At 33.3% G+C, this 23,840-nt stretch overlaps 1 protein-coding gene and 1 non-coding gene across 4 annotated transcripts; one reads left to right on the top strand and one right to left on the bottom strand.

The window, feature by feature from the left end:
* Nucleotides 1–2,539: 2,539 nt before the first annotated feature.
* LOC107619223 (RNA-binding ASCH domain protein) lies at nucleotides 2,540–6,924 on the bottom strand. 3 transcript variants are annotated; one of them, XM_016321472.3, is made up of 8 exons: nucleotides 6,636–6,924; nucleotides 6,417–6,560; nucleotides 5,599–5,666; nucleotides 5,459–5,509; nucleotides 5,292–5,351; nucleotides 4,735–5,193; nucleotides 4,216–4,332; nucleotides 2,540–2,805 (listed from the first exon to the last, which is right to left on the bottom strand). In XM_016321472.3, the coding sequence occupies exons 1-8, from the start codon at nucleotides 6,760–6,762 to the stop codon at nucleotides 2,770–2,772; spliced, it is 1,062 nt and encodes a 353-aa protein (XP_016176958.1). In that variant the 5' UTR covers nucleotides 6,763–6,924; the 3' UTR covers nucleotides 2,540–2,769. The 3 variants fall into 3 exon arrangements, with proteins under 3 accessions (XP_016176958.1, XP_088356232.1, XP_088356233.1); XM_088500106.1 differs by having other exon boundaries at nucleotides 2,540–2,795; nucleotides 6,636–6,912; XM_088500107.1 differs by having other exon boundaries at nucleotides 2,552–2,792; nucleotides 6,636–6,912.
* Nucleotides 6,925–22,291: 15,367 nt separating this feature from the next.
* LOC148544732 (small nucleolar RNA R71) lies at nucleotides 22,292–22,399 on the top strand. Its single transcript, XR_015901513.1, has one exon. It is a non-coding gene; the product is annotated as a small nucleolar RNA R71 (small nucleolar RNA).
* The last annotated feature ends 1,441 nt before the right edge of the window (nucleotides 22,400–23,840 follow it).

The raw sequence follows: 23,840 nt of genomic DNA, 5'->3' as shown, positions 1-23,840 counted from the left end.
ATTATTTGGATAATCTATACATAATTATGTTTCTATTTGATCTTGAGAAGAAACAAATAGAATTTATATGATTGATTGACACCTTAAGATAGACTAAATCCGACTCAAAAAAATTTACTGGTACCAATTAAAAGCAAATTTTAGGGTTATATAATCTGTATAAAAAATATTAAAATATAACTAAAATTATCTGTATAAACATATTAAAATATAGCTATTATTTATAAATTATTTCTACAAAATATATACTATAGAAATCTAAGGATTAACAAATTGAGAATAAGTATTTGTATCATTTTTTTAGTTTTTTGTATGGTAATTTAAGATATAATTATAAATAATTAATCTTTTTATTTATTAAAATATATAATTTAATATACTAAGAAGTACTCATCAAAAATATTTATTACTGCACGCACAGTGTACAATTTCAGTATTAATTTTTTAATTAAAAAGTTATAGAAAATTTTTATTAATTTATAATTTTTTTGTTATAATTTTATAAATTTCTTAAGTTATATAATTTTAAAAAAATACTAATATTTTTTAGATAAATCATTTGCTTCATCGATATTATTTAAATAATTTTTTAACCAAGTCACCGAATCCAATTTTTATGGTGCATCTAATATTTATATTTTTTTACAAACAATTAGTATTTGTGTATATTAACTTAACATATAAGTATATAATATTAATTTTTTTTACTATAGGAGTATAAAATTAATAATTAAATATACTAAGAAGCAAAATTTATTAGTGTTTACTGTGGTTAGCTTAGTGATGTAGATTTTAGGATTCACCAGTTGAGAATATAAATTTGTATAATTCTTTTATTATTTTGAATATTTATAATTTTTTTAGTTTTATTGTTTCTCACAATTTACAACTTTAATTTTTAGTTATTTTTAAATTCTTGATTTGCGTTTTTAGTGGTTAACATAGTGATGAAAATGTTAGGGTTCACCAATAATGATATTTTTTGCAAATTATTATCAAATGATCAAATCCAATGTGATTGTGTAGGTTTAAAATGCTGAATATAATAGCATAAGATTAATTTTACACTCTCTCTTAAGTTTTAGTAGACAGTTATACACACAAAAAATTATTTGGATAATTTATACACATTTAATGTTTGTTTTAACCGATGTCTGTGTTTTCGCTCTATCTATAAATAAATGTTAGAGAGCATTTAATAAATGGTTTTATATTTGTTGTGGTGTATCCTGCTGTTTACTTGGTGGTTTTCGTAAGGAGGACTCCTCAAGCCTCCCTAAAGAACACGAAAAACTCATAGTTAATGAGGAGGATTGATATTTGTATTGTCATGTCTCTTTCTTTTTGCTCTATATTCAAATAAATGGGATGTTTTTATGGTCTATATTGTTCTTTTTATCCTTTTTTTTTTAAGGTCTCTTTTTTCTTCGTCTTTAATATTAACAATTTTTGTTAGAAAAAGTCTCGGGAGTCAAGTACAACCTAAGTCAACTCAAGCCAATCATTTATATTTTTAGTTTTAAAATTTGAAAAATTAGGATAGTAGATAATTATTTTTCTTTTTTATAACAGATCTCTTATTTTTCAACTAGTTGGTTCTAGTTGGCTACTCTTGGTTGGTTTCCTAACGCAACCATTTTTGTTGACCTCCACTAATTTTTTTTAATGAGAATTAAACTATGTCTTGTGATATAATATAATTTATTCTGTCGTATATTTTTTTTTTAATTGAAGATAAGAAAACTCGAACCCGCAACCTTTTTGGTGAGTATAGAGAGATTATGCCATTTGAGTTATACTTCATTGGCTATTCTGTTGTATACTTGTTTAACATTCGATTTATTTTCTTATTTGTTTTACTTTTATTTTTACGTATATAATCATCTATTTAATTCTTCCATTTTCACATAATCTTTTGTATTTATTTTAATTTATGTATTCGTTTTATAATTTGCGGAGGTAATTCTCTACATCTATAATCTTACGGCTAATGTTTAAGATTTATTGTTGAAAGCGGTTGGATTTTCTTCACTGGAGATTTGGGTTTATAATACAAATCGTAGTAACTATTATAAACAAAACTGAGTAGTTATGGTTGCTATTAGAACATACATTAACTCTCTTAGAAGCATAAAAGTATTTCTTCTTGTTTAATAGCACTTCCAAACCATAATTTGCATAAAAGTGAACCCCTATATAGCTAATACCCAAATCATCGATTTTAAATCCAACAAATAAATAGCATTTCATATTTGACCTTCAAGGTCATCATTGCAAAGTGTTTGGTCTTAAGGGTCAGGAAATGCAAATATCTTCTCAACATTATGCAGTTCACACTTCACAGTTTAAATGGTTGGATGCAATCCCGCTACGCTACTTTTATATGCTAGAATTTCCTTCTTTACGATACAAGAACATGAGCTTTGTATACCTAAGGTTTGTCTGATTTTATTTTCGACTTCAGTTTTTTCCTGTTTTCATCTTTTTTTTTTTTTAGTTAACAGGATTTTGTGAAAGAAAAAGTAAATAGACGAATACAAAAACAAAAACATGATCTAATTGCTTTCACTTTTTTTTCACAAAATCTTGAAAACAAAAAATACTAATACAACCAAAGGTGTTATACATTGAAGTGGATGGAACGAGCATCCAATGAGAACATCCAATGAGAATTAAATAAAACTGTTGAAACATACAGACTTACATACTTTAGCATCCAATGAGAACATCCATTTTACCAAATTACAAATCCTCACTCATGCTCCATGATCATTGCTTCAGGTTTTTCAATGCTGCTGCAAAAATCTAACAATTAAGATAAAAGTAATAGTTAATTCAATTATATGCTATTGCCATTTTCTGTTGTCTATCGTCAAAATTTGTGTCGCATTTAAGAAATCAGAAGTAAAAAGACTCTGATACAGATACTTCAGACTTCTGTTATGGTAAAGTATGAATTGTTTTAATGACCAGTGTTAAGCGAATTTAAACAAGACTAATATATTCGTTTAACTGCACACACGTAGAAAGCCTCACTAAGCATGTCCTACAAGATATCGAACATCTATTTATTTGGGATTGCAGTGTGTTTCTATTTTCTTGAATCGCTAAAGCAACTTCAGATTCAGAGACACAAAAAAGGTAATGGTCTAACCGATGTATAAACGAAAGTGGAAAGAAATCAACATCACTTATTATATTATAATAACAGAATTCACACAAGCCTTGCGAGTTGGTTTATCATAATCCAAAAAATATATATTAAACAATCTACTCTAGAATTAGAATCAAATATCCACAATGTTAATTGATCCCAAGATGCAAATGTATAGAATATACTAATGTTGATTCCATTGATATACTACCATCAAAGTGTTAGAATATATTTAGGATATTATGGATTAGATCAATATTGGGTGAACAAGTATCTTTGTAACCAAGTCCCCAAAAAGTTACTGATATTTTTTCTTTTTTATTAACAGAAAAAAAATCTTCAAACCAAAATTTTTAAAAATCAATGCAGAAATTTTTGGGGAAAAAAACAGAAATATTTTGATAAAAACAAAAATTCTATATAAATGACAGAAGAAGAAGAAACATGCCAAGGGAGTTAGGGAGGAGAAGAAAAAGAAGGGAAAAGAAACAAAATAAAAAGGAGAGAAACAGAAATAATAATAATAATAATAATAATAATAATAATAATAATAATAATAATAACAACAACAACAATAACAATAATGATACACAGAAGAAACAAAAAAATGCAAAAAAAACAGCAACAAGTTAGCAATAAGAAGAAAGCAGATCAAGAACGTTTGGTGTATCCTACTTCACCTAGCATTACTGTATTGCTTATAAAATTTCTAGATATATTTCATATTGATTTTATGTCGATTTTATATTAGGCTAAATTTCGCCACTATGATTAGGAGTGTATCTTTAACTAATAAATAGACACTCTTCGGTGTAGATTATCAAGAATTCCATCACAAAGTTCATATACTAGCCATAATTTATGCACTGTCCCTTTTGAAAAGGAAAATATATAGACTATGTTTAGTCTTCCACCAAAAGAAAGGTAGGTTCTTTCTTCTCTGTTCTTTTCAATTATTTCCACAATGTTTTGCTCGAGTCATGTAACTACAAGTTGAAGCTAATATATTTTAACAGTTCAAAATAAAAGATATATATTGATCAATTTACAGAAAGGGATACCTTAGATGGTGGACGTGGAAAATGTCTTGAATCAGATTCTATACCAGTAGATTGGTTGTCCTTACTTCTTCCCTCATACCTGTCTCGATTGCTTTTCTCTCTGTATTCCAGACTCCCCTGATCAAATTCCTCATTATGAGAATGATATTTACGCAAAAAAGTATTATATACAATGGCTCAATTATTGGAACTCTCTTCTGTTGGAAAACGTGCATTATTAATTAAAGTATCTGCCTAAATAAATCTGAGATAAATAGGAAAGCATTTTGGAGGAGGAAAAAACCTGTTTAGAACTTTTTCCTTACGCTAAAAAAAATAAAAAAATAAAAACTCTTTAACAGTACCTAAACTCTAAACATTTTCTCTGTTGAAAGAAACTCACTAATGACAGAATAAGAGTAATTCCATAACTAGGCATGAGATTTGAGTTTTGCAAGAGATCATATAGGTCTAGCCTCCATGTTGCTACGGATGTGCAAAAGTAACAAAAGCAATTACACATAGTAAGAGATTGCAGACCTTAGTGGGTGGCTGCAGATCAGCAACAGATGATTGATTATCCGAACTACTTCCCTCACTCTTGTCAAAACTGCTATCCTCTTCTTGACTCAATCGCAGTGCCCCATTATTGAATTTGTCAGTTAATTCAGAGGGTGATGCATTATTCTTTGGCATAGATCTTGTCCGTGATCGTAAATTATAAGATCTTGCATTTTCTGTCTCCTCATGTGTATTATTCCAAGAAGTGCTAGGGGAATTCTGATCCTTCTTTGAGAACTGAGTAGCTGCTGCTCGTGCCCCAGCTATGGCTGCACTTATACTTGATGATTTGTCCACTTCAGCTGCTTTTACATTGGGAGTAAGCGTGGCAATACAACCTGGCTTTAGCGAAAACATATCTCGTGGATCTGGAAGTGGAAATTTCACTGGCAATGGACCTTTCACTGGTGATAAACCTCTAACTGCAGCATCATGGATCTTCAAATAAGCAAGGAAAAAAAATAAGAATCAATCTCCATTCATTCAAACAAAAAGCTCAGAAATTATGTGGATATTTTAAACCATATTAGTATTACCTTCCTCTCCAAGTTATAAACACCTTGGTATCCCCGCATCTCAAAAGGAATCAACAATTTCTGTATAAATAGCAGAGAAAAATACACATTGTTGAGCAAAGAAAGAACAGTTATCAATTTACAATGATCTGGATTGCACAGTACAACAATAACAGAACAGCACCAACCTGTGGTTGTTCACATAGCCAACAGTAATCAGTTTGTGCTTCTAGCCTTACCTGAGTGCAAAATGTGATAAACTTATTCAATATAATCAGAATAATTTTGAATCAAATTCAATTAGAAAAAAGGGGTTGGTAGTTAGTACCCCTTCAGGAACCATGTCCCAGCCAGCAAGCTCCTCACGCTTTAAACAGCCAACAACTTCGACACATCCTGCATCAAACAATCAAGTGTGAGATAAAAAAAAATTCAAATAAAAGTTGAGCTAATACAATATATGGATTTTATTTTTATGTCCTGCCACTCCATCGTTTCAAGAAAGTTTGACACTAATAAACAATCAAGTACTGTCATATGGCAAACAACAATGCTATATTGAAACAAAAAATTAGCTACCAAATCAGTCATCATATATTTTTGTATATTTATGCATGCAGCATGTTGCCTAACATATTTTTCCAATAAAATAATCAGCTAACAAAATATCAAACTAATTATAATAAAATAATCAAACTTATGATAGCAAAATCATCAAATTTTTTTACAGCACCATAATCAAAGTTTTTCTTGAACACCAAATATGTATTCCACTGAATGGTGCTGAATTTTTGGATACATGAAGCATGGTTGTATCCCAAATATTTGACAAAACAAGTTTTACAAGACTCTATCTAATTGGATGGCATTATAAAACAGAGTAATGTTAGGAAACCAACTTTTCGGCCAACATCAGCCAATTTTTTAAAAATTATCTTGTTTATATCAAATTCTAGACCATAAATCATGAACCATTAATCCTAAATTATAAACCAAGCCCTAAAATTGGCTAATATAAGCTAACTAAAAGTTGGTTCCTATGAATTCTCTAAAAAACACTCATTTATACCCTGTAAGAGCAGGTGCAGACAGTTCTTTAACCTATTACATAGAATAAGGGGTTGTTGCGGTGGTGGTGGTGCATACCAAGAAGCCTAGAAACGGGGTAGTGTTCAGGGAACTTGATGTCAGTGACGCCATTGATGGCATAAATCTCTTTGTAGAAGTACTCCATTGCTTTGATAGTGGACTCATCTGGGACCTTACTAGCAGCATGAATCCAGAGACGACCTTAACAATAAAAAATCACAATAATAAATTTACTTATTAGAACTTTATAGAAAAAGAGGTTAGTTAGTTACTTACCAGTGATGGGAGAAGGCCAGGACCTGCCCTCGACGTGCTTGATGCCATAAACGAGAAGAGAGGCCCAAGGCTGGTGCATAGTGAGACATGGGTTTCGGTAATTGCCAGAGTTGTTCCCTTTTCTCATAGCTATTCTCTTTTCGATTCAATTCCCAAACAGAATAGAACTTAGAACAAACCTCACTCTACTATGAGATCTCTTTCTGACTTCGTACTTGTCTTCTACTCCCTATTGTTTGGGACCTTGGGGTCTTCAAACTCCATCAGTTTCAACAAAGAAAACAATCTTAATTGAAAATCCAATTTTAACCCTTCCTTTTTCTATTTCCTTACAAATCCCTCTTCTTTTCTCTTTTAAATTTTAAATTTTAAAACGTAAATAAAAACCCTAATTTTAAGTTTTTAACTAATCTTGTTTCGGTTGCAGTCAATATGTCATGCTATTTTTTAGGGGTTTTTTATAAATAAATAAAACTAAATATCTTATTTATGTATAATTTGAGAGGTATTTACTTATTATTTATCTTATTTACTTATTATTTATCTTTCGTGGATTTTAGACGTATGTTTCAATCAAGTTAATTAAAATTTAAATTTAAAATCAGAATAGAATTTTGAAAAAAAATTAATAACCGAAAAAATTAACAATTAAAAAATTTTAAAATCATATACATTTTATAATTTTAAACTTTTGAAATAGAATAAATATATTTTAAATTTTTTTATCTAAAAGTAATATTCTATCAATGTTAGAATTATTTAGATAAATAAATAATAATGAATATCGAATTATTTTAGATAGAATTATTGACTTATATAGGTGAGCTTCGAAAAAAAAAATTTTTTTAAGTTATCTTTTTTAAAAAATCTTATAAAAAAGTAAAAGTAATTTTATGTTGGAATATGTCATGCAAAAAGATTTTTTTGTTTATCAACTATGTTTGGGTATAACCATATAAAAGTACTTTTTTGTTTATTTATTACGCGAAAAATATCTTTTTATAAAAAAATATCTTTTAAAAAAAATGTAAAGAATTGTTTGGACGCCATTTTTAAAAAGATCTTTATAAAAATAAAAGTGATTTTATGTTTGGATATCTCATATAAAAAAACTTTTTTATCAATTAATTATTTTTGGGTAAAATAAGATAACAGTACTTTTTTGTTTATTTATTTTTGAGCTTGTTTGGGTAAGCTTCTAAGAAAATATCTTTTTTCGAGTTATCTTTTTTTAAAAGATTTTATTGAAAAAGTAAAAGTAATTTTATGTTTGGGTATCTCATGCAAAAAACTCTTTTTATTTATCAATTATGTTTGGGTATAATAACATAAAAGTACTTTTTGTTTATTTATTACATAAAAAATATCTTTTTTTAAGAGAAAAAAGATCTTTTAAAAAAAGATATAAATTACAGCTTCTCAAAAAAGATATTTTTTTTTATTTTTCTAGTGCTTTTAATTTTACTATCAGAATTTTGTCAAACACGCTAAAAAATAAAAAAAAATATTTTTTTAATTGAAAAAAATCTTTTTTTATCAAAATAATGGCACCCAAACAAGCACTATTATATGAAAAACATTTTTTTAAGAAAAAAAATCTTTTAAAAAAAAGATGTAAATTGTAGCTTTTCAAGAAAGATGTTTTTTTTTTTTTATTTTTCTAGTACTTTTATTTTTAATATTAGAAATTTGTCAAACACACTAAAAAATAAAAAAAAGATTTTTTATTAAAAAAAATATATCAATTAATAGCGCCCAAGCACTAAATTGTAACTTCTCAAAAAATATGTTTTTTTTTATTTTCTAGTGCTTTTATTTTTACTACTAAAAATTTATTAAATACACTAAAATATAAAAAAGATCTTTTTTTTCAATTTTTCATTAAAAAATAATTTTTTTATTAACTTAACGGCGTGCAAACAAGACCATAACTAAGAGTAAATCTTTTTATTAGAAAATATAAATTTAAAAATATTAAATTTAATTTTGATAGTCGACCTCAAATTGAATTATTCTATGTTCAAAATATTTTTAAATAAATAAAATAATTTTAGCATATAATTTTTTTTAAATTCAATTAATTCAAGATATTTGTTGTCATCAATTAAAAAAGTAAATTAAAATAATAATTTAATATTTTTATATTTTTAAAATATTATTTTTTAATATTTTTTATTATCTAATGATCATATTAATATGATCTAATTTAATAAAATTATTTATCATTATTTAATTGAATAAAAATTTTATTTTATTTAGAGTACCTTTATTTGATTAATTTTTGTATTAGTTGATTCATTAATTATGTGCTAAAATAGAGCAAATAAAAATTAAAGTTCAAATATAAAATTAAAAACAAAATAAAAAAATTTTATATAAAAATAGGCAAAAAAAATAGTTAAATAGCATTTTTTCCGGATATACTAATTGATCGTCACGTTAAAAGTGTATAATAAAATTGAAAATAAAAATATCAAATTATTGTCTAAAAATTGAGATTGATTATGCTAATATCTCCTTAAAAAAATTTTATGTAACATGAATATTAAAATTAAGACTATTGTATATTTATATTGATATATTTATTTACTTTGATTTTGATTAATTAGTTCTCTCGCTATTTCTTTAACTCAACCGTCTTTTATATCCATAATTTAAAAATTTTGACCATATAATTAAATATATGAACATGAACTCTAGAAAAATTATGATTTTTATATATAATGTTGCATTTTTATTTAGTTTTATTATCATCAGCAATTTATGAGAAATATTATACTATTTTATATTTTTATTAACATATTAATAAATGTAAAATATGTGTTGCAATGTAAATCATATCTTTTTAATAAAAAATTGATTAAAAAATAAAATAAAAAAGATTCGACACAAAAAATAATATAAGTTACAGTTTGAAAGAGAATAAAGGAATATATTTTTTATTTAGTTTTTTGTATAGAAATCAATATCATATTAATTATAAGTTAAATAATAAATGAAAAAGTCAAAGTGATTCTATATTTGTTTTAATTAATTTAATATGAATTTAAAATATTCCATCTATCTATCTATCTACCTATTTACTTATCTATTTACTTATAATATATTAAAATTGGGTTTCTCCCTAACTAATAATGGAAGTGAGGTGTCGATTGCTCATGAATTTATTTTTTCTTCTAAGTTTATTTTATAAAAATATCTTTATTATAATTATACTATAATTAGTATTTAAGTAATAATGCATAATTATACTAATTTAGAAAAATATTTTTATTATAGTTATATAAAATCAATATTTAATGCATTATTAAACTACTTATCAATTATCAATCAGAAATATTTTTAATCATTTTAATAATAATAATAATAATAATAATAATAATAATATGATATCATAATTATATGATAATGGCACCAGTTATTAATAACCAATTTATATTTCTCTAAATAAATTTATTTTAGAAAAATATCTTTATTATAATTATATTACAATATTACAATTAGTATTTAATGAATAATATATAATTATACTAATTTAAAAGAATATATTTATTATAATTATATAAAATTAATATTTAATGCATTATTAAACTAATTATCACTCGAAAATATTTTTAATCATTTTAATTATATTGATTTTAATTATATTGATACAATTTTAATTCTTATTTATTATCCAATAATTTTATTAATGGCAAGTTGTTACTTTAATGGTGATCTATTTATAATAATAATAATAATAATAATAATAATAATAATAATATGGTATGATAATGATATGAAGTTGGCCCAATTACTCTATTCATGATAAAAAAAATAATTATTCTAATCATGATATGATAAAATTATATAATTTTAACAAAACAAATATATGATTTTGTGGTACATGAGCCTAAATCTGAGAGTCAACTCATTTTCTTTAAATTTATTATTCTTCTTTTATTACTTCATAGAATGTATTTTTCGTTTTTCATCAAAGTTGATCCTTTTAAGGTACAATTTATAATTTTGTATAGTATATTTTATATACTCATTTTATTATATTATTCTTTTGATAATTTAATGATTGTTCTTACTCCAACTTTTCGATGTTAAAGGAAAGGAGCACCTTGTATGCAAGTTGAAGAAGAGCTTATATGGGCTGAAGCAAGCGCCAAGGCAGTGGTACACGAAGTTTGATTCCTTCATAGAAGGTCATGTGTATAGTAAGACTTCTTTTGATCATTGTGTGTATGTTAAGAAATTCTCTGATGATGATTTTTTAATTCTCTTTCTTTATGTTGATGACATTGATTGTTGGTCATGACACTAAGAAGATTAAAAGTCTTAAGAAAGACGTGAACAGATCCTTTGCTATAAAGGATTTGAGTCCTGCAAAGAAAATCCTTGGCATGAGTATCACTGACAGGAAGAATGGGAAACTGTGGTTGTCGCAGCAAAAGTACATTAAGAATGTTTTAGAGAGGTTTAGCATGAGTAATTCCAAACCTGTTAATACTCCACTTGTTAGTCATTTCAAACTGAGTTCACAGCAATGTCCTACAAGTAAGAAAGAAAAAGCAGAAATAAAGAAGATTCCATATGCATCTACAGTTAGCAGTTTGATGTATGCTATGGTTTGCACCAGGCCGGATATTACTTATGCCGTTGGAGTTATTAGGCTGGATAATTTTTTATTGAGTTGATTCATTTATTTCTAGTTTTAATACTAAATCAGATTTAACAAGATAAATACTACTGCATGTTAAGTTTAACTAAATAAAATACTTTTTAATGATAAATTCTAAAAAAATTATCTATAATTTATTATAGGGCAACAATAACATCATAATAAGAATAAATATATACAGATATATATAATTTTCAGTTTTTTCTTAAAATTCCAATGGGGCAAGTGCCCCCTCTCCTCTTAAGGTAGGTTTGTGCCTGAATGTACGCATGATGGATGCGTATGCACAACATTGGAAACTTGCTTAACACATGCGTATGCTTGAAGAATGTGCCCGCATGACTTCCTTGATCTACCAAATTTGTGCGTATGCATGATGAATGCGTACGCACGTTTCTCTCTTGTTGCTAAATTTGTGCGTACGCATGACTGACGTGGCGTAAATTAGCGAGTCAAGAATTGTTATAAGATATGCGTTGCAAGTATAGTTCTTAACCAACCAGAAATCCGCTTATCAATTTAGAAGGGTTGTCACAAAAATTAAAATTAAAATACTGGGAGTATGAATCCTTGGTCGTCTCCCAACGAGTTGTAGAAAGGTGTGCTATTTTATTAATCAGATATTTTCAAAAAGAGTTTGAGTTGAATAAACAGAAAATTAAATTGAGGAAATTAAGTAATTTAAATGAAAGCCTTGACTGGGAGTAAATTAGTTGGAAGCCATATTCTTGTTGCAGTACTCTCAAGATTAATTGATAATTGAAGGTTGTTCTGTTTAGTTATCCCTTACTAGGTAAGGGAAAGTCAAACAAGTTGGAATGCTGTTTCTATTCACAAGTCCCAATCCGCTTACTTGGAAGGACTGGCGTTAGTGACTAGATGGCAATCCAACAATAAACCCAATTACAATTTCTCTTTTGAGCATTCCAACTCAAGGGTTCCTTTCAATCAACTCCCCATCAAGTTAGGGAACTATTCGCTCATTGTGAATGTAGAACTCATAACATAGGAAAGGGAATTAAAGAAAAACATGATAAATAAAACTCAAAGGAATCAATTAAAAATAAAAGTAACTCTTGTATTAATAAATTCTAAAATAATCCAATAATAAAATTGAGTAAATTAAAGGACATGGAAGAGTAAAGCCAAGTAAAGAAAACGAACTAGAATGACGAAGTCTTGATGAGGTAATAACTCTTCTCAATATCCCAATGCAAAGAGCAATAGAAATAAAAATCCTAAGGACTATGAATGTGTGTAGAGAAAACCTAGAGGAGGAGTAAAAACTAGATCTAAAAACTAAAACTGTGTAGAATAAATGTTATTTTGGTTTCTGCATGTTCTCTAGCTCTAGTCTGCTTTTTTGGGCCGAAAACTAGGTCAAAACAGGGCCCAAAATCGCCCCCAGCGAATTCTGCAGATTATGCAGATCGCGCACGTCACGCGATCGCGTCATTCATGCGGACGCATCATTCGGCATTTTGCTTTGCCACGCGGGCGCGTCGTCCACGCCTCCGCGTCACTTGTGCTATTCCAATCCGCGCGGTCGCGTGAGCCATGCGGCCGCGTCACTATGATTTCCTCTCTTCTGCGCGGTCGCGTGAGCCATGCGGCCGCGTCACTTCTCGCTGGTCATCTCCTTAATTTCTTGTGTTCCTTCCATTTTTTGCAAGCTTCCTTTCCAATATCCAACTCATTCATGCCCTATAAAGCCTGAAACACTTAACACACAGATCACGGCATCGAATGGAATAAAGGAGAATTAAAATACATAATTAAAAGTCTCTAGGAAGCAAGTTTTCAATCATGTAATAATTTTAGGAAGGAAATATAAATGCATGCTAATCATATGAATAAGTGGGTAAGGATCATGATAAAACCACACAATTAAACACATTATAAACCATAAAATAGTGGTTTATCAACCTCCCCACACTTAAACATTAGCATGTCCTCATGCTTAGTTGAAGAAGATAAAATAAATGAATAGGAACATGTAAAACTCATGCAATGCAATGCAACCTATATATGTAAATGCAACTATATGATTCTTGTCCACTTAATCAATAGTAAATAAGCTCTTCAAAACAATTACAAATCAAATTCCACTAATTCAATTCTCATGCAGTAAGAACAGATAAAAATGCAAGAAGATAGCTCATGAAAACAGGGAACATAGAATTTCAAGCATTGAACCCTCACTGATGATGTATGTACACTCTAGTCTCTCTAGTGTATAGGGTGATCACTCTATCCTTCTCTAATCATGCTTTCTAATTTTTGTTCTTCTCCTAACCAATCAACAACATTTAATATACCAATGCAAACATCATGAGGTCTTTTCAAGGTTGTAATGGAGCCAAGGTAAGGGTAAGGATACATATATGGCTAAGTAAGCTTATAAATTGAATCTTTAATTAACCTAAGCTTTCACCTAACCTCTATATATATCCTATATAACTTTAGAATGCATACCTAGCTACCCAGAAATTCCTTTCACATTCCATACTCATGTATCAACTTTTTATTTTAATTTTATCACACATGCATTGATCCTTGAATTCTTAACTTAGCATTGGGGTAATTTTGTCCCCTTATTTATTTATTGAATATTTTTTTTCATAAGCATAAAAATAAGCATAGCTTATCAATGCACATAGATTTTTAATTCTTATAGTTTCACATGAGTAGGTCTCCAAATTTCCATTATATTATCATGACACATTCCCTTATTATCTTTTGTTCCCACAAATTCCCATACTTAATTAGCACACACAATTCTATCTTAAGCTAACCAAAGATTCAATTTGGGATATATAATTGTTTTTCCGCTTAAGGCTAGTAATGTGGCAAAATATAGAACAAATGGGATTCAAAGGCTCAAAGTGGCTAACAAAGGTAATTGAAAGGGTAGGCTTAATTTGGATAAGTGAGCTAAACAATTAATGGCCTCAATCATATGCAAACATATAAATATAATAAACATTGGACATATAGGATGAAACAAAATATAGATTACAATCATAGAGAAGTAAACACACAAGAATAAAATAATTATGGTTAAATAATGTAACCATGTATAAAGGCTCAAATTTCACAGGTTGTGTGTTCTTTAGCTCAAAAATCATGTTCCAAATACAACTTCAAGCAAATTTAACATAGAAGTTTTGATTAAAATCAGTAGAATTTTGTTCCAAAGATAGGGTCTTAGAAGAAACTTATTGTCTTTTCAATCAAGTAGAACATGCATGCAACTAATCTATTACTATGCAATTTATCCTATTCTATAAAAGAAAAACTAACTAAATATCCTAATTTATTGGTGTTTAGGGAAGAGAAATTACCTCCGGGAGTTAGGTACTAACCGACCTCCCCACACTTAAGGCTTTGCACCGTCCTCGGTGCCATCTGTCAGGAACAGGGGTGGGCTGGTAGCAGTATCTCCATAGTCGGGACCATCATGACTCCCTGTGCTGGTAAAGGAAGTGGAGTCCGGAGTGTTTGAGTCCTTGAATTTTCCCATGATCAGCTCCTTGAGGTATGTGAATCGGCGCTTGTTACATCGCTCTCTCATCTTAGCTTTGTGTTCCTGCCGATCCAACCTTTCGAGTATCTGATGGAGCAGTTGGTCTGTGGTAGGTGCTTGTGGTACGAAAGGAGGAATGTCTGCAGCCGGTTCAATAGGCTGGCTTGTAGTGGCTGCTGAGGGTCTGATATATTTCCCATTAGGGACATATTAATCATCCCATGGAAGCATGTCTTTGGTGTTCCCAGCTCTGAAGGAGACTCTGGCTGCGGAGACGAGATCTGAGACCAAGGTGGGGAAAGGTAAGTTGTCCGTGATTTGTACGTGTCCCATGGCATTCCGGATGTGTCTTGGTAGGTTCAGAGGCTGGTCTGTAAGGATGCACCATAGTAGAACGGCCATGTCCGCAGTGAAGGAGGACTCATGAGTGCTTGGAAAGACGTAATGGGACATGATCTGTGCCCATACGCGAGCCTCCAAGGTAAGTGCTGAAGCTGAGATTCCCTTAGGGCGGGTACGATGGTATCCGTAGATCCATCGGCTGCCAGGTAGTGCGATAACTCTAAGAACGGCGTCCCAGTCAAATTTGTACATCTGGCGCTTGAGTGCGGCTTCTTGAAAGGCGTCCAAACCTTCTGAAATAGGGGGAAGACCTAGAGCTCTTTGAATGGTCTCTTCTGTAATGGGGACTTGCTTCTGACGGACAAAGACAGACTGCAGGGTTGGCAGGTGGAAGTTGGACTAGAACTCGACTACCCAAGAAAGATTGACCTGCCACGGCTGTCTCTGTAGGAAACCCCATTGTCTTTGTGCAATTTGCGGTTCAACAAAGGTAGCAATATGGTTTGGGAGGAGAAGAATGTATTCGTTGTTGTAACTCCTTTCTGCCAGGATGGGGAACATCTACTCACAGTAGCGATTGGGAAATCGCGCAGTGTCCTTTGCTGGGAAGGATTTTTCTTTATCATCAACCTTTATAATCCTCTTAAGTCTCTTTGTTGAGGGTTTAACTGCAGTTGAAGAGGGTTCTGCCACTAATGCTCTTTTTGTTCCTCTTCTTGCTGTTGATTTGGGAGTAGCTTTCTCTTTTTCTTTCTTGGTGGCCATTCTGAAAAAGGGAAGAGAAAGTAAATTAAATTCAAAGAGATAGAGCAAGGAAGAGAACGGAAAAGGATGGTTATGAATGCACATTTAAAGGTAAATGATGTTAACACATGGTCATGACTACATGTGAAAAGTCATTAATGGAAAATAGTTAGTGCATATGATGACAAGTGAATGCAAGGTGTTTATTGGCATGCTGGCAAAGGCATGAGTAGCATAGATCAAGCATCACTTGTAACAAACCATCACGTTTGTATTGACAATTATTTTTGACGAATAAAATATAAAAGGGGTTTTTTAAAAAACGGGCATTTAATAGTAGAATAGAATAACGTAGAAAAGTGCATAATGCCATATTGGCTTTTTCACAAACACATAGCATGCATGGTGAAATAATGTATGGAAAGTATTAAATTGAACATGCAAGCAACCCTTTAAAAAGTAATATACAATTGCCAAACAAATTTAGAACAATCCACAAGCATATAATGAGAAATAATGACTCAAATAAATTTCTAATACCAAGTAAAAAGGAAAAAAGAAAGAAAAAGAAAATATAAATAATAAAAGTAAAAAGAAAAGAAAAGAAGATAACATATAAAAATAAGAAGAAAAATAGAAAAGTAAGGAGAGAAGAAGAAAAGAAAAACCTCGTTAATGGGGGTGAGAGAGAAAGAGTAGAAAGTGAGAAAGAATGAAGAAGGAAAAAGGGAGGAGGAAGAAATAAGGAGGGAAAAGAGAAAATAGGATTTGGGGAGAAAAAGATAAGATAAGTGGCAAATCAAGGGAGCTGTGCGGCACAATCAACGCGGTCGCGTGGGGCACGCGGTCGCGCGATTTGCGCTTATAATAATTGATGCGGTCGCGTTGGTCACGCAGTCGCGTGACCCGTTTTATGCTACTGGCGCGAGGGCAGCCTCGCACTTGCACAACTCTCTGTTCAAAATCATTAATTTCCAAATATTGGGTGACGCAACGCGTGGGGCATGCGATCACGCGAGTGGTCATGAGAAGGATATGACACGGTCGCGTTGGTCACACGGCCGCGTGGGAAGAATTTGTGCATTAGCACCAATCCAGCACTACTCTAGCACAACTTTCGGTCGTGCACCCTTTTTACGTCGAATTCCAGGGCACGCGGCCGCGTGGGTGACGCGGTCGCGTGGGAGGCCAATGTTCCCACTTGACGCGGACACGTCGGCGACGCGGTCGCGTGGGACAATTTGTGCCATTGGCACGCCTCCAGCCACGCTCCTGCGTGACTCTCTGTTCGTTTACTATTTTCTCCCATCTCCTTGCGACGCGGACGCGCCAATGATGCGGTCGCGTCACGTAAATTTTTTTTTTAATAAAAGTAAAAGTATGTAAATGCAGATGCATGAAATGTACTAATAAAGAGAAGAGTTATTAAATAGAAAAACTAAAAATAAAGAAAAGAACGATCATACCATGGTGGGTTGTCTCCCACCTAGCACTTTGCTTTAACGTCCGTAAGTTGGACGTTCCATTAGCTCAATCTTCGGCTATGTGAGGATCTTCCAAGAGGAAGATCTCGAGCTCCTTGTTTTTCTGCATCCTCTCTCCATGGTACAGCTTTAAACGATGTCTATTAACTTTGATAAGTTCAGAGCTTGAAGGATGGCTTAGGTGATAAACTCCGTACGGTTCAGCCTTCTCTACTCTGTATGGACCTTCCCATCTTGATCTCAACTTGCCTGACATGAGCCTCAGTCGAGATTTGTAAAGGAGGACTAAGTTCTCAGGTTGGAACTCTTTTCTCTTAATATGCTGATCATGTACAGCCTTCATCTTCTCCTTGTATAGTCTTGAGTTCTCATAAGCTTCTAGGCAAAGGCTTTCCAATTTTTGCAGTTGCAATTTCCTTTCAGCTCCAGCTTTCTCAATTCCCATGTTGCACTCCTTTACTGCCCAAAAGGCTTTGTGCTCTACTTCAACAGGGAGATGACAAGCTTTTCCATAGACTAAGCGGAAAGGACTCATCCCAATGGGTGTCTTGTATGCTGTTCTGTATGCCCAGAGTGCATCTTGTAACCTGGTGTTCCAGTCTCTTCTATGAGGTTTGACTATCTTCTGCAAGATACGCTTGATCTCTCTGTTTGACACCTCGGCTTGCCCATTAGTCTGAGGATGGTAGGCTGTTGCAACCTTATGAATTATTCCATGCTTCTTCATTAATCCTGTTAGTCTCCTGTTACAAAAATGGGTGCCTTGATCGCTCATGATTGCTCGTGGTGATCCAAAGCGACAAATAATGTGGTTTCTCACAAAGGAAACAACAGTGTTAGCATCATCAGTGCGGGTAGGAATTGCTTCCACCCATTTGGAAACGTAATCCACAGCTAACAATATATAAAAATAACCATTAGAATTTGGAAATGGACCCATGAAATCAATGCCCCAGACGTCAAAAATTTCACAGAAAAGCATAATTTGTTGAGGCATCTCATCCCTCCTGTATATATTACCAAATTTTTGGCATGGGAAACAAGATCTACAAAATTCAGCAGCGTCTCTAAAAAGTGTAGGCCACCAGAATCCACAGTCTAAGATTTTTCTAGCTGTTCTTTGAGGGCCAAAATGTCCTCCACTCTCAGATGAGTGACAGGCCTCTAAGATGGACTGGAATTCTGATTGAGGCACACATCGTCTAATTACCTGGTCAACGCCACATCTCCATAAATATGGGTCATCCCATATATAATATTTAGACTCGCTTTTTAGCTTGTCTCTTTGATGCTTAGAAAAGTTTGGAGGAAAGGTGCGGCTAACTAGATAATTAGCTACAGGTGCATACCAAGGGATTACCTCAGATACTGCTTGCAGGTTATCAAATGGGAAATTATCAGCTATAGGAGTGGGGTCATCTGTAATGTGCTCGAGGCGACTCAAATGGTCTGCCACTAAATTCTGGTTACCACTCCTATCCTTAATTTCTAAATCAAATTCTTGTAATAGCAGTATCCAATGTATAAGCCTTGGTTTGGACTCCTTTTTAGCTAATAGATACTTTAGAGCTGCGTGGTCTGAGTACACTACTACCTTCGTACCAAGTAAATAGGCTCGGAATTTATCTAGAGCAAAAACAATAGCAAGAAGCTCTTTCTCAGTAGTCGTGTAATTGGACTGTGTGGCATCTAGAGTTTTAGACGCATAAGCAATAACAAAAGGATCCTTACCTTCACGCTGAGCCAATGCTGCTCCTACTGCATGGTTGGAAGCGTCGCACATTATTTCGAATGGCTGGCTCCAGTCCGGTCCTCTCACAATTGGAGCTTAAGTTAGGGCGGTCTTCAGCTTATCAAACGCTTGTTTGCAATCTTCACTGAACTCGAACTCAATATCCTTCTGCAGTAGTCTGGATAAGGGAAGTGCTACCTTACTGAAGTCCTTAATGAATCTCCTGTAAAAACCTGCATGGCCAAGGAACGAGCGGACTTCCCTCACAGAAGAGGGGTAAGGTAAACTAGAAATAACATCCACCTTTGCTGGATCTACAGAAATGCCAGTATTAGACACAACATGTCCTAGTACAATCCCTTGTTTAACCATAAAGTGACATTTTTCAAAATTTAATACAAGGTTTGTATTGACACATCTATCTAATACTCTAGATAATCCATCTAAGCAAAGGCTAAAGGAATCGCCATAAACACTAAAATCATCCATAAAAACTTCCATACAGTCCTCAATAAGATCAGAGAAAAGACTCATCATGCACTTTTGGAAGGTAGCTGGTGCATTGCACAAGCCAAAGGACATTCTCTTGTAAGCATAAGTCCCAAAAGGACATGTAAAAGTAGTCTTTTCCTGATCCTCAGGAGCTATATGAATCTGGAAATAACCTGTGTAACCATCTAAAAAGCAATAATGTGATTTACCTGACAGGCGATCCAGCATTTGATCAATGAATGGAAGAGGATAGTGATCCTTACGGGTTGCTTGGTTGAGGCGTCTGTAATCAATGCAGACCCTCCAAGCGTTCTGTACTCTGGTTGCTATGAGCTCTCCATGCTCATTCTTCACTGTAGTGCCTCCAGACTTCTTTGGCACCACTTGTACTGGGCTTACCCATTCACTATCTGAGATGGGATAGATGATATCTGCCTCCAGTAGTCTGGTCATTTCCTTCTTGACAACCTCTAAGATAGTGGGGTTCAGTCTTCTCTGGGGTTGACGAACGGGCCTTGCTCCCTCTTCTAAAAATATTCTGTGCTGACATACTTGAAGGTTGATGCCTACTATATCCGCCAAACTCCACCCAATTGCCTTCTTGTGCCTCCTCAGCACACTAAGTAACTGCTCTTCTTGTTGAGAAGTGAGTTCCCTTGCAATGATAACTGGACACTTTTGCTTGTCCTCAAGGTAAGCATATTTGAGGTGTGGAGGAAGGGGTTTCAACTCCAACTTCTGCTCATGGTCAGGCTCTGGATTGTCTGAAGCTGGTGAAAATGGCGAAGTGCCATCATTGTCGTTCAAGAGTGTCCCCACACTCGGACCTTGTCCAGTGTGCTTCTCTTCTAACTCCTCCTGGTGAACTTTAGCTACGGTTTCGTCAATGATGTCACACTGGAAGATAGAATGATCTTCTGGAGGGTGCTTCATAACTCCATTCAGATTGAAACTTACTAATCAGCCATCTATTTCAAAAGAGTATGTTCCTGAAAAAGCATCCAATTTGAACTTTGATGTCTTCAGGAAAGGTCTTCCAAGTAGGATTGATGACGGCTTCTCTGAGTCATTTTGGGGCATCTCCAGAATATAAAAATCAGTGGGGAATGTGAGCCCCTTAATGCCCACTAATACATCTTCAGCAACTCCAACCACTATAATAATGCTTTTATCTGCTAACACAAAACGAGCTGCCGACCTTTTTAAGGGAGGAAGCCTCAAAATATCATATATAGACAAAGGCATTATACTCACACATGCTCCTAAATCACACATGCAGTCAGAAATTATCACACCACCAATAGTACAATTAACCATACAAGGACCTGGGTCACTACACTTCTTAGGTAAACCACCCATTAAAGCAGATATGGAACTACCTAAAGGTATAGTTTCTAATTCCTTAATTTTGTCTTTATGTATACATAAATCTTTTAGAAACTTTGCATATTTAGGTACCTGTTGAATAACATCAAAAAAAGGAACAGTTACCTCAACCTTTTTGAATATCTCTACCATTTTGGGATCAGGTTCCAGCTGCTTCCAGGGCTTCCTTGCAAGTTGTGAAAATGGAATAGGAGTGGTGTCTTCTGCAGTGTCTGTGCCTTTTGATGCTTCCTCCTATGGCTGAACTTCTTCTTTTTCAGCTATGTCCTGTATGTCTTCTTCCTCTTCAACATCTTCTATTTCCACTACCTCTTCAGCTGAGGTGTGTTCTGGTGGGCTTGGCTCCTCCTGGTTCCTCTCCTGCAGTATGGTTCCGGACTTTAGGGTGATGGCATTAATGCCACCCTTTGGATTGGGTAATGGTTGAGAGGGAATTCTACTGGAGCTCAAAGGCTGGTTATTGGAGTTATTTATTGATCCAATCTGTGAGACAAGAGCTTGCAAAGTAGCGTTCAGACCATTTAGAGTGGTATTAATGTTATTTTCCATGGTCTGTTGTCTCCGATCAATAGATTGTAGTAAATCATCATTAGAAGATGAGGAAGGATAAGTAATTTGAGAGGTCTACTGTTGGGTATTCTGTGGTCCTTGGGATTGTCTCAGGTGAGGTGCTCTGTAAGGCTGGTTCGGGTTCTGCTGCCTGTTGTTGTTATTATTCCACCTCTGATTTCCCTGATTGTCTCTGCCTCCTCTGTTATTGTTGTTGTCCCTCCAATTATGGTTAGAATTGTCCTACCATCCATGGTTGTAATTGCCACCTTGATTGTACCCTTGGTTGCGGCGGTCATAGAAGTTATGAGTGGCTACCACGGTGTTGTCTTCCTGCTGGAGCTGCGGACATTCATCAGTATAGTAGCTATAATCAGCACAGATTCCGCAAACTCTCTACGGGACTAACTGTTGGTTTTGCTGTGGTGGAGAAGGTTGAGCTTGCTGAACTTGTTGTTGATTCAATTGCATCTGCTTCAGCAAGTTGGTCATTTCACAGATACTCTGAGTTAGAGCAACAGTCTCTCTGCTAGAGGATACTTCTGCAACGACTTTTGAACGGCCTTGTTTCTGCCTGTGATTTCGAGTAGATTCAGCTAAGTCACTGATCAATTGCCATGCCTCATCAGTGGTCTTGTACTTTTTCATAGACCCATTGCTAGCACTTTCCAATGTGGTCTTATCTTGGGGCCTCATGCCCTGTGTGACGTAACCGAGTAATACTATCTTGTCAATCATATGGTGGGGGCATGCTTCCAGAAGATTATTGAAGCACTCCCAGTATTCATAGAGAGTCTCAGATTCATCCTGAACAATCATGGAAATGTCTTTCCTCAGTTTATCAGTATCTTCAGCTGGAAAGAATTTTTCCAAGAATTCTCTTCTCAGTGTATCCCAGTTGGATACAGTTGCTGCTGTTGAGTGTAATACCACTCTCTTGCCTTCCCCTCAAGAGAAAATGGGAAAGCTTTCAGCAAAATTGAAGTTTCATCTGCACCATCATGCTTGACAGTAGAATAGGCTGCTTGGAAATCTCTCAGGTGCTTGATAGGCTCTTGAGAAGGCAAGCCATGAAACTTGGGCATCAAATTGAGTAGTGCGGTCTTTATTTTAAAGTCTGTAGCCACCGCTGGGTGATGCGCTTGAAATGGTTGCATTGTAAAATCAGGGGCTCTAGCCTCCTGGATAGTAACTCTCCTAGCTGCAGCCATGTTACCTGCACGTAAATCAACTAAATCAGTAAAACGGGGACTGGTTTCTTTCTCAAGTGACGTTTCAGATCCGCCTTCAGAGAGGACTAACCAACGCCGAGCTTGCCTTATTCGTGAAATAGTTCTTTCAATCTCAGGATCGAATACTGGCAAGTTTGGATCAGGAAGTGAACGCGTCATCTAATGAAAGAAACAAGCAGCTCATAGTAGCAAAATAAAATAAAATGCAAATAAATAAAATCCAATCAATAACTTTAGCACTCTATTGCAACTCCCCGGCAATGGCGCCAAAAATTGACGTGGCGTAAATTGGCAAGTCAAGAATTGTTATGAGATATGCGTTGCAAGTATAGTTCTTAACCAACCAGAAATCCGCTTATCAATTTAGAAGGGTTGTCACAAAAATTAAAATTAAAATACTGGGAGTATGAATCCCAGGTCGTCTCCCAACGAGTTGCAGAAAGGTGTGCTATTTTATTAATAAGATATTTTCAAAAAGAGTTTGAGTTGAATAAACAGGAAATTAAATTGGGGAAATTAAGTAATTTAAATGAAAGCATTGACTGGGAGTAGATTAGTTAGAAGCCCTATTCTTGTTGCAGTACTCTCAAGATTAATTGATAAATGAAGGTTGTTCTGTTTAGTTATCCTTTACTAGGTAAGGGAAAGTCAAACAAGTTGGAATGCTGTTTCTATTCACAAGTCCCAATTCGCTTACTTGGAAGGACTGGCGTTAGTGACTAGATGGCAATCCAACAATAAACCCAATTACAATTTCTCTTTTAAGCATTCCAACTCAAGGGTTTCTTTCAATCAACTCCCCATCAAGTTAGGGAACTACTCGCTCATTGTGAATGTAGAACTCATAACATAGGAAAGGAAATTAAAGAAAAACATGATAAATAAAACTCAAAGGAATCAATTAAAAATAAAAGTAACTCTTTTATTAATAAATTCTAAAATAATCCAATAATAAAATTGAGTAAATTAAAGGACATGGAAGAGTAAAGCCAAGTAAAGAAAACGAACTAGAATGACGAAGTCTTGATGAGGTAATAACTCTTCTCAAT

This window comes from Arachis ipaensis, chromosome B9 (genome assembly GCF_059453495.1).
Source record: "Arachis ipaensis isolate K30076 ecotype BB chromosome B9, ASM5945349v1, whole genome shotgun sequence".
Taxonomy (NCBI): domain Eukaryota; kingdom Viridiplantae; phylum Streptophyta; class Magnoliopsida; order Fabales; family Fabaceae; genus Arachis; species Arachis ipaensis.
This window is presented reverse-complemented; position numbering and strand designations above follow the sequence as displayed.

What these genes read in the sequence shown, in the direction of transcription:
- LOC107619223 (XM_016321472.3), bottom strand. Translation starts at nt 6,762, where the DNA reads ATGAGAAAAGGGAACAACTCTGGCAATTACCGAAACCCATGTCTCACT. An exon ending in GGGACATGGTTCCTGAAGGG is followed by an intron (nt 5,510 to 5,598) that starts GTACTAACTACC and finishes TTTTGCACTCAG; the next exon opens with GTAAGGCTAGAAGCACAAAC. An exon ending in ATCTGCAGCCACCCACTAAG is followed by an intron (nt 4,333 to 4,734) that starts GTCTGCAATCTC and finishes GAATTTGATCAG; the next exon opens with GGGAGTCTGGAATACAGAGA.